This window comes from Branchiostoma lanceolatum, chromosome 4 (assembly GCF_035083965.1).
Source record: "Branchiostoma lanceolatum isolate klBraLanc5 chromosome 4, klBraLanc5.hap2, whole genome shotgun sequence".
NCBI lineage: Eukaryota > Metazoa > Chordata > Leptocardii > Amphioxiformes > Branchiostomatidae > Branchiostoma > Branchiostoma lanceolatum.
Genome location: NC_089725.1, coordinates 23,826,472 through 23,837,306, shown reverse-complemented (window position 1 = coordinate 23,837,306; position 10,835 = coordinate 23,826,472). Strand labels below are relative to the sequence as shown.

Sequence of the window (10,835 nt, the reverse complement as noted above, 5' to 3'; positions counted from 1 at the left end):
AAACCTTTCCACTGGAGGCGCTGAGCGACCAAACATCTGACAGGTCGCTCAACGTATTTCATAGATAAAGAACGGATCGTTTGTGCTCTTTGTAAGTTTGGTTGTCTTTTGAAATCAAACCTTTACATCGTGCAGGCTTCCAATTATAAGTCAAGGTTCACACTAATCCAATTTCGGTCGCTCAGCGATCGCCGGTGCGGTGGAAGTGGGGCCTAAGGCCGCGCACGCAGTCACGTGTGGGGCACAGCAGGCCAATGTCCGATAATCTTCCCGTTATCATCAGTCGGACCGCAAGTAAATATTTGTGGCGTCTGGACTTTAGGACTATTGTATGGATCCGGACTTACGTCGGACCTGAACAGAATTTGTAAAAAATATCATCAGATGAAACACGCAGCTACTGTTGATGTTGAGTGATACGTGTTGATTCTTCAGTGCGTATGTTTACAAGTAGTAGTTTTAGTAGTAGTTTTATTGGCTTTCTGATAATGATACAAATTACTGTAAGACTGAAAAACTGTAAGAGTCAATAATAGAGAAGTTGTTTTCAATGATCGCCCGAAGGGGTCAATATTACCGACCTGGGGGCTAGCCGTTTCCCTAGGTATCGGCATCTTCCAAAGTGCAAAGGTTGAGCCCAAACTTGGGTAACAATCAGAGATCCCAGGGCTCCACCGGTGCTGAGCTGACCTGTGCAATGAAGCCGTTCTTCGCCATCCTTCTGGCCGTCTTGTGCAGCCACTGCTCGGCTCTACCCTCTTCCGAGCCGCCGCCGGAAAAAGTCCCCTCTTACACATTCCCGCCGGACTGGGTCGACGAGCTGTTCGCTGGCGAGGCGTTCGCGACCGAACCGAGCGCGCCCGAAGTTACGACGCCGGGTCCGGAGATTTTTGTTGAGGAATCCGAAGGGTCGGCGGTGTACGAAGGGTCGGCATATTGGGAGGGGTCAGGATCAGGGTTTCAGCCCATCCCACGAGTTCGTAAGTAACTTTAAACTTTAAACACACCAAAAAATACATTTCTTCAATTTTAGTTCAAAGTTTACCAGCTCGGTGCCTCCAATGAATTGTCCCGCCATTATGATTAGAAAGTTTTGACATTTATTGCAAAGACAAACTTTTGGCTTGACGAACAAATATACGATGTGTGTAATCTAGATATGGAGTATCTCGCGATTACCCTAAAAAGTAGAGAGAAAATATGAATGAATGGTTTTATTTGATCATTGTGCTCGGAAAACATGAAGTACCTCGCAGCCATAGGCTGAATTGCGTACTTTTAACATTATTTTTAAAAAGTAGTGACATTAGGCAATCTATCGGTTACATACAAAGGTAATATAATTGTTCCTAATCAACAATAAATGCGTTCTTAAAATCACAGGTAAACACTACCTTAAAACAGGTAGGTTGAAGACGGGTACGTCGGAAGTTTAAATACAAACATAATCATTATACATATATTAAGCAACTGGCATTTGTAATCTATACCCTTCATGAACCGTTTAGTAGGGTGGTCATGAAGGGTATCGGACTGTTCTGGTATCTTTTAGTCCTTGGTCTTGTGGTGGCCAGGAGGTGTTTGTTTCGGGTGTCTCTTTGGCTGATTTCGCCCCGGGTAGGTGGGAACCAGTCCCTGAATGTCTCGGTCACTATCAGTCTCTTAGCAAAGTTGAGGCATAGGTCACGACGCCGGGCGTCTAGGGTAGGCAAGTCCAAGGTGCTGCACGCTTCCCTGTAAGAGCTATACGCAGGGCCAAGTATGGTCCGGCAGGCTCTTCTCTGGAGGGTTTCTATCCTGGCGCGTTGTGCTGTTGTTAGTCCGGCATGCCATGCAGGGGCGGCGTATTCCAATGCTGGGCGCACAAGGGTCTTGTAGCATGTCAGTAATTCCTCCCGGGAGAGGTCGAAACACCTGAGTCGCTTGAGTAGGTACAGTTTCCGATTGCCCTGCTTTACCACGTGGTTGACATGTAGTTCCCAGCCGAGGTCCGCTTGGACGTGCAAGCCAAGTAGTTTCACAGTTTGGACTTCCGCCAGTGGTTCGCCAGCTATTAAGAAATGTGGTCGTGGGACATGGGCTTTGGAGAACGATACATGCATCACTTTGCACTTCTTGGGGTGTAGTTTCATTTGTCTGTTGTTTGTCCACGTGGTCAGATGGTCAAGGTCGGTTTGTAAGGTGGAGGCCGCGTCTATCAATCGGCTCTCTGCCAGATTCATGTCATCAACAAACTTCCACCGCGATGCTGTGGCATCTTGGCACGCGTTGTTGATGATGGCAAGAAAAATGAGTGGGCCGAGCACCGTTCCCTGGGGAAGACCACAAGTGGTCACAGTCCAGTCCGAGTGGGCTCCGTTGTAAACAACTCTTTGTGCTCTTTCGGTAAGGAAACTGCAGAGCCAGCTGGCAAGTGACGATCGTAATCCCATGTCAAGCAGACTTGTTACCGCGAGGTGGTGATCCACACGATCAAACGCCTTAGAGAAGTCAGTCGTTACAAGGCTTGTGATTGTACCTCTCTGGTCAGCCGTCTTCGTTAGCTTGTTGACAATGTCAACAAGACAATGTGTCGTAGAGCGACCCGGGAGACAGCCGAACTGGTTGGGGTCTATGCGTTGTTTAATGTCCTTGTAGAGCCGCGCCGCTACAAATCGTTCAGCAACCTTCGCCAGTACAGGTGTCAAGGACACAGGACGGAGTTCTTGGATTGACGGTGGTCGTGTTTTAGGTAGCGGTACAACGTTAGCTTGTCGCCACTGCACGGGGACTAATCCTTCAACTAACGATGCATTCAGGATCGCTGTGACGGGTGTTGACAGCTCATATGCGAACTCCTTAATCACTCTGTTTGGGATGTTATCAGGTCCGGCGGCTTTTCGTACTTTGATTTTACGCAGTTCGTTGTATACATCCCACGGCTGGACTGGGTCCACTGGTTCAGATGGAAGGAACGCAGGTAGCTTATCTCTGTCCAGTCGCTCCAGGGAGCAGGTTACTTCACACAGGGCCTTGTTGATCTCGTCGGCTAGAGTCTTGTAGTCGTCTGAAGGAATTCCTTCGATGTTGAGGGTAAGGTTTTTCCTTCCAGAGTTTGTCATGTTCTTAATTTCCTGGTACCACTTTGATGGGTTGTCTTTTTGGAGAGTCTTGACTTTGTTTCTGTAGTAGTTTTTTCTCGTTTTTCCGATTTTGTTTTGAATCTTGTTGCGCAGAGTTTTCCACTTGTCGTTTTTACCAGTCCTGAAGGCTTCTTGTCGCTCCTTTATTAGTGATTTGATCTCTGTGTTCATCCAAGGTTTATCGCGGCAGTGTAATCTGGTCACCTTCACTGGGAAGTGCTGTTCAATCATTACTGTCAGTGTATGGTAAAAGTTGTTGGTCTTGGTTTGGGCGTCGCCATCAGTAAGGACTTCAGTCCAGTCGTGCGAGACCAACCATTGGCCAAAGGACCTGATCTTAGAGTCTGGCATTGGTCTGGTGACCTTTGACCTTGTTTCGTTTCTTACGAGGCGTGTAAGTATCAGTGTTTTACAATGGACACTCAAACCCCACTCGATGCTGAATTTGTAAAAAGAGTCTGATACTATTGTATGATTCTGGTCTTTGGACGTTTGATTAACTTGGCATGCCGCCTGGAAACTGGCATGTGTAAAGGTAGTCATGCCCGTTTCCGTCCGTAGCCTGTCCGAAATGGAGGGAAAAGGACGGCGACACATGGGTCGAGTTCGAGAAGTGCCGGATGTGCACCTGCAGCTATGGGGAGGCCGTCTGTACAAGGTGAGAGCGGTATTTTCCAGTTTCAAAAACATTACTTTCGAAAACAAATTATAGAAAATTTGGCAACTTTCCCTGACGGAAGCGTCAAGTGTCAGGAAATCACTAAGCTGTCCACTAAGCAGTTTGAGGCCGGAGTACGCATAAAGTGTCACAAAAAAGTTAAGATATGGCTCTTTTCATTCATTAATAGATGGTTCCAGCAAAACAGCATGTCTTAAATTTCACGACCCTTTCATCAGCAATGTGCTCTTTCGAATCTATCTAGGTGTATTCCGGCAACAGAAGACCGAGACATTTTCTTCTACAAGGAGCTAGTGTCTCGGCACTGTTATCTGGAGACGGTGCCAGAGGTGGTGGACCACGCCCCTGATGCCTGCTGCGCTGAGAGACAGGTGAAAAACAGTTTTTGCAGATTGCCTAATCTCTTATTTCATTATTACTATTTTTTGACAAGAGATAACATTTTATTACCTTCATCAAGACATGAATCCTTCTATCGCAAGCCATGTTTGCTTTTTTAAAGTGTGGACTAGGATTTATCCGATGGTATAGTTCATACTGCTACTCTATGCACTGACATTACTGACAAAATGAAACGGTTCAGCTTCATATCCCAAGTACTGTCAGAAAGGTGGAGAACACAACATGTTCTGTCAGTCCTTGGGAAAGCGAGGGGTAATAGAAAGGGTCTGCCTAATTTTTGCACACACTTAAATAGTGAAACCTGTGAAAATGAACACCTCTATACCGCGACCTCAAAGACAATGTGACCACTTTTTGGTGGTCCCTTCGATGATTTTCCCATTGATAGAAGCATTAAGAATCCTGTCTGTAGTAGTAACCACCTGTCCACAGAGACATTTTATCGGTCCCCAAAGTGGTCTTCTTGGGCAGTTTTTACTAGATATACATAATATACACAGACAAAAAGTCTCAATGAGAAAGTTTTGTCACATGATGTTACAACTGTATGTCCTATCCTCCAGGTCTGTCAGTACATCAGCCCAGAGTACCTGGACTACAGCTACCACGAGTACGGGCGTCGGGTCAACTACATGCTCATCTACTACCATGGGGACTACGACCTGGCGGACCTCTTCTACTGAACATGTCACCACTTCCATACTGCAGATCTGTTTTCAAATCTAAGACGTAAACTCGAAAGTAACTTGAGGAAACAACACTTTTAGGACATAGAGAAAATACATAAAGGTGCTCCATGAATAATCGTTTATGAGGCATGAGAAGTGATAAGGATACAAGCAACAGTCTTCATGCTTCCCAAATACCACATACTCTCAGTTCATATAATAAATACATCTTGTAGCTAAATCATTTGAAATCCTACAGAAAACAGTGCCCCTTGTTTGATGATATTTGTTACGGCTTTCAACCTAGTATTAAAGTTTTTACAGTGAATTGCACTCTTCACACTGCTGTCAGAATAAAGTTACAATGATTCAACATGCGTGTAGTATGTAGTAGTGATTGGGTTGTTGTGATGTCACTGTTCAGCTACATATATCCTAGATACTGACACATCAGCTGTAGGGAACATGGGCTTCAGCACTCTATTCAGTTGGTTCACACTAACAAGCACTTCCCCATAGTCAGAACATGACGCATCATCAACACTTCCTCTCTGGAAGTGTTTGTTCACATAGACAACTTCCTCAGATCTGATGTCTGACGCATCATCCAGATTCCTGTCATCTATAGGTTCTACCCTCTTACCCATACCTGCACTGCCAGTGTCCTTTGTATCAGAACTCCTAAGTGTCATGGTATGGGTGGATGGTTTGCCGCCATTACTTTCATCTGTGCTTTTACTGGAGTTGCCCTCATTAGCTAAGCAACCTTCATCTTCACCATCACCTAATACTGTTTGCCCCAACTGCTCATTGGTTGTATTCAATGAGACACAGCCACATGGCATCGGAACAGACTCTGTGTTGTCATCATGAGTGTGAGAGAGATGATTCTGGTGGGTTATGATACCCCACCTCAGCTTCCTGAGCTGACTACAAGACTGCAGAGACTGGATGATACTCAGGCAGTTACAGTTCACCTCACCCATCTGTGTAGAAGGGAAAGAGCCTTGAAATTTGACAGCTTTTGGCCCGTCTTTTACTCTCCCTCCAAGGAAATTTCACAACAGTTCATATGTCATAAAGTATTTTTCTGATATACTTCTGAATTTAAAACTAAATGATCAGAAACAAAAGGCTGCACTAGACACTATGCTTCAAAATCTTGTGAGGCTGGAAAAAAAACCCAGATCATCCAAAAGCCATTTCAATAAAAGATCCACTGATCATAAGAAGGAATGCAGAAGTATGAGCATTGAAAATACAGGGCATTATCTATTATGACGAAACAAAACATACTATACGTATTTATAATGTACACCACACTTACCTCCTCCTCTACATGAGGCACAAGAACAACAGTGTGCAGGAGAGGCAGGCTGGGGAGGATGATTGACAGGTCTGCAGGCAAGATGAAGATCACCAGCTCCAGGACCTTCAGCCTACAGGATACAAAACACTTCATCTTTAAGCTGAAGTTTAACTGTAATGGATTCTCTTAAGCTAAAACTAGCCATTTGAATGGTCAATGTTAGGCCAGATAAAAGTAAAGCTGACAGACTCACTTTGGCTCAGCCTACAAGAAGAATATTGCACACATTTGCGAAGACCAACACATTTTCAAAAAGTTCTGTTCAAGCCACGCTAATGCAATTACTATCGACTTGTAATGAACGGTATGAGATTATTTGGTAGATTATCACACATTATAACAAAGTTGAAAAAAATTGCTTTAGTCTGCTTTTTTCCTGGTTCAATCAAATTCATTGGCAAAAAATTGATTATTTGATACACTGAAAATGCTTGGTGCATAAACCTTATACAACTGTAGTCTCTAGCCACAGTTTACAACTAGCAGTGTTTATGGAAGCTGTACATTGTACAGTACTGACCTTGTCAGGTTCCCAAGTGCTACACAGATGTCAGGACTGGCACCGCTGTTCTCCAGGTACAGATGCTCGAGACCCGTCAGCTGACCTAGGTTCTGGTACACCTGAAACAGTATCAGATCACAGTATCAGATCTGAAAGGGGAGAGGAGATATGCAAAAGTATCAACAATGGATTCATTTTTGCATTATTGCATTATTGACTTGTATGTTCAATGAGCACTGTGTACAAGCTGGATTTGCCTTCAAATGATCCTTTTGCTTTACAAACTTGTATAAACACACATACATGTACCATCTTTCAATCCAGTAGAGGATATTCATGGCAGAAACATTTCAGCCCTGCCGTACTTTACCTCCAGGTCCCAGTGTGTGCAGTTCCCCAGCCTTAACGTGTGGAGATGAACCAGGGCCGGCAGGAAGTCAAACATGTTGGCTGAAACACCTTGCAGGGTAGTTAGGGACTGCAGAATAAAGACCAACAGACTTTTCCTGTCACAGTGTCCATCTCCATAAAGCTCACAACATGCAGCCAACTAGTACAGCAGTTGTTACTGGTTTTCCTGGGCACCTTCAAGGATACTGTGACAATAACAGTCATTTTGCAGGGCTTCAATGTACCACAAAATGTTCTGCTGCATGTTCTTCAGAAGTTTACTCCTGCAAATGCTATGTAGATAGTTACGGTAGCTACAGGAAATGTGCACAGGTACTGATAGTAGTTGTTGCAGTGACCCTACCAGCACACGTAGGTTGGTGAGTTTGGACAGTTCATTCAGCCCCCTGCTGAAGGAGAATGTTGGCAACCTGATCCCACAGGCTCCCTTCAACTGCAGCTGCTGCAGATTCTTCATGCTGCAGAACTTCTTAAAGTCCAAGGCAGGGGTATTCCTGAAATACACGAAGGAAAATTATGCAAAACAGGTACATACTGTAAATCATAGCATTTTCGTGGTGGTTTTATACAGTATTCTGGTTTTCACAGTGACCTATTCACCGCGGAACTTTAAAACACCCCATTTTTTTGGTTCTATTTTCTGCCTGCCTACGAACACCCCCTTGTCTAATTATAAGCACTATGTACTGTACATTGTATCATAAAGGCACTGGTGTTTCCGTTATGTGACTGTACCACTAGCTACTAATGTTTCAACTGCTAACTTAAACCACTGTGAACACTCCATCTTCTGCATACTGTAAAATTACATCCTTGTGAACTTAAAGCCATTAAAAGTATGTGCCTTGTCTCCATTATTGCTGCTGCAAAAACCTTATGCCGAAGACTTCCCAGGGGAAAGTCGGGCATTGATATATGAGCAAGGAAATGCAGCTAGTTTTAACGATAGCAAGTTAACAGGTAGGGATAAAGAAAACTTAACCATCAATCACAGCACAGTGTCAACATGCAAAATACCAATCTGTATTCCAAAGACATACTGCATATCCCACACAGAGCAGCCGATTTCTGCAACAAGTGTATCCAGATCTGGTAGTAATCTTGGTACTGCTTCTAGCACTTCTACAGGTAAGGCTTCGTCCACAAAGTGCAGCTGCCTGAGGGACTTGATGTGTGACAGAGTGAGTAGGATCCAATGTGGGGAGGTAATGTGTGGAGGGCGTTTTCTCATCCAGGTGAGATCCTGAAAGTCAAAAGACATGCACATAACCATGAACATGCTATGCACCAGTTAATAATCAAGGACTGCTAAGGAGTGACTCAGAGGCGCAGAAGTGCAACTCTAACTGGAGGAGCTTTATTCACAACATGGCAATCAGAGAGTCTGATGGTATTGACTGAGAAGAGGAAACATGAAACATCTTACCTATCAATATAATATAACTCAAGTGGCAATGGGAAAACATTGCTTGGGAGGTCCATTTAGGGGGGGGGGGTAGGTCTGGTGGCCATGTTATATACATCAAGAAGGATTGTTGAAGAAATGAACAGAAAGAACATGTCTGGTAATGTACCACAAAGGTACTTACATATATAATACAATGCACTTTGCTGGGCAAATCAGGCAATGTAAAAAAACAACTTTCACCAGTCTTATGGTGCTGAACTTGTTGAACATCTTCACAGCTCCCCGCCAGCAGTGGATACTTGTATTCCTCAGGGAAACATTCGTCCACTGGAATAACACATGGTAATATTACATGCACGTAGCTGACTACTGTTTTTGGACTATTTACCCTTACTGACGAAAGACAGTGGATGCTATCTGAAACATCTGACTGTTTCAAAATTTTTTCCAGTTGCTTGAGTAATTATTTTTGGCGTATTTACCCTCTCTACACCTACAGTCTAATCAAGTATGAAGAAGTACATGTACATGTACCAAACAGTCCAACATTTATCTTGATTCTACCAAAAAGTGAAAAGACAGTCACTATGACTTACATTATCATTTGTTCAGGTATTGTAAATTGTCTTACCAGATACTGTACTATCACACATGCAAAGGTGTTTTTGAAATTGAAGTGTTAAAGTTTCAGTAGTATTATTTATAATCATCACTGCGACAATAATTCAGAGGTCTCACCAGATGTTTTGTGTGTGCTAACTTATGGAATTTGTTGCATGTCCTGCTAACACTGTGGATGCAGAAAAGAGAGAGCATGATTAAAACAGGGTAATTATGGCAAATCAGTTTCACAAGTCTAAACCGTGTCAATACACAGAGTGATTACTTTGACTTCCATCTCTATCAAATGTCCATTGCATGTGACGATGATGTCAATAGTGTCTTAGGTGTAATCAGAACCCAAAAGCTGAGGAGCATCAACACACTGGGCATGATGTCCATATCACCTACTAAGTACTACTGGTAGTACAGTATTTCTATTCCTATCAACACATCATCATCATCATCTTGGCGTGAGAGTTTCACGGATGGCCATAACCCTCTTCCTCCAATCCTCTCTGTCCTCCATTGCTCTTGGCAGATCTTCTGGTATGTTTATTTTACAGAATTAAAACATTGTTTTAACACAGTTTGAAATCTCCACTATGTTAACTACCAACACAAATGAACTTTCATGCTGATGTACGTTGATATATCATGAGTCCTTCATGACATATTATACCCAGACTAACTTACTTCATCAGATCCCTCAGACACAGGAGGTTGAAGATGTGCAGAAGGTTGTCTTCTCCCAGAATACCAAGACAAACACAGGCAGACAGTTCTTTCTGGAAATCAAAATAAAACATGGCCATCATTTCTATTTAGACAAATATTTGAATTCATCAATAAACTCTCGGTATTTACACTAATATAACTTATTCATAATTTTTGAAGGCAACTTTTTTTATTATTTGCATGCTCACATCAGTTTTGAAGCCCCCAGAGGATGTCATCCATAATAAAGATGGCCTGATAGCAAATTATCATACAAATCATAGAAAGTTGTTTTTATTTGGTTATCCTAACTATGTGTTAAATTATTTAGAAATGACATACACAACAATAATTTTTGATATGATATAACGTTAATAAATATGACAACCCAAATGTTGTTAAATGTAGTCAATCGTATCAAGGAGGTTAACCTCCTTGATCGTAGGAAATACAAATTACTAAATTATACTAGGAGTACCCTCACCTCTCTGGCGGCTTGCCTCGTCACACGTGCGTTGGTAGGACGAACTTTGTCGGCGTTCTCACATAATTCACCCGCACAAACACCGCACGCCCTCGATACGTGCTTCCTTTTCATCCGATGGACAACATTACCTTTTGAGTTAGGCATAGTTGGTCCGACCCGGGCGTTTTTTCTTCCTTCTTTCAGTGCTAGCGTGCTATAATTTGTGTCCTGTAATCGTCGCGTTGTGAGTCATCACTCAGGGGGCTTCAGAGCAAAACCTACCCAAAGCCGCGTCGTCCAAGTCCACATTGGTTCATGTCCGAAGAACGTTGAAGCAGAGGTAAAGCGAAAAGTCAACTGACGAAAGTGACATGACCAGACTTCGGGTGGAAGATTTTACCGAGTTTCTTTCCGTGTGAAAGAGCGAGCTGCCTTCAGTTCAAACATCGCGCCACATCATTAGCCTAACTTCCGGTTTAGGACGGCAGCTA

At 43.3% G+C, this 10,835-nt stretch overlaps 2 protein-coding genes across 2 annotated transcripts; one reads left to right on the top strand and one right to left on the bottom strand.

Moving 5' to 3' along the window:
- Positions 1-603: 603 nt before the first annotated feature.
- Positions 604-5,244, top strand: LOC136433513 (uncharacterized). The gene is made up of 4 exons (XM_066425801.1): positions 604-980; positions 3,684-3,780; positions 4,046-4,172; positions 4,767-5,244. Exons 1-4 carry the CDS (start codon positions 698-700, stop codon positions 4,884-4,886), a joined length of 627 nt encoding a protein of 208 aa, XP_066281898.1. The 5' UTR covers positions 604-697; the 3' UTR covers positions 4,887-5,244.
- LOC136433508 (uncharacterized) lies at positions 4,997-10,834 on the bottom strand. The gene is made up of 10 exons (XM_066425794.1): positions 10,363-10,834; positions 9,858-9,949; positions 9,300-9,351; positions 8,802-8,888; positions 8,194-8,396; positions 7,497-7,647; positions 7,113-7,220; positions 6,761-6,861; positions 6,199-6,310; positions 4,997-5,857 (listed from the first exon to the last, which is right to left on the bottom strand). Exons 1-10 carry the CDS (start codon positions 10,507-10,509, stop codon positions 5,285-5,287), a joined length of 1,626 nt encoding a protein of 541 aa, XP_066281891.1. The 5' UTR covers positions 10,510-10,834; the 3' UTR covers positions 4,997-5,284.
- Position 10,835: the final 1 nt, after the last annotated feature.

What these genes read in the sequence shown, in the direction of transcription:
- LOC136433513 (XM_066425801.1), top strand. Translation starts at nt 698, where the DNA reads ATGAAGCCGTTCTTCGCCATCCTTCTGGCCGTCTTGTGCAGCCACTGC. An exon ending in TCAGCCCATCCCACGAGTTC is followed by an intron (nt 981 to 3,683) that starts GTAAGTAACTTT and finishes TTCCGTCCGTAG; the next exon opens with CCTGTCCGAAATGGAGGGAA. An exon ending in CCTGCTGCGCTGAGAGACAG is followed by an intron (nt 4,173 to 4,766) that starts GTGAAAAACAGT and finishes CCTATCCTCCAG; the next exon opens with GTCTGTCAGTACATCAGCCC.
- LOC136433508 (XM_066425794.1), bottom strand. Translation starts at nt 10,509, where the DNA reads ATGCCTAACTCAAAAGGTAATGTTGTCCATCGGATGAAAAGGAAGCAC. An exon ending in TGTCTGAGGGATCTGATGAA is followed by an intron (nt 9,352 to 9,857) that starts GTAAGTTAGTCT and finishes CTGCATCCACAG; the next exon opens with TGTTAGCAGGACATGCAACA. An exon ending in TCACCAACCTACGTGTGCTG is followed by an intron (nt 7,221 to 7,496) that starts GTAGGGTCACTG and finishes TTTATTCTGCAG; the next exon opens with TCCCTAACTACCCTGCAAGG.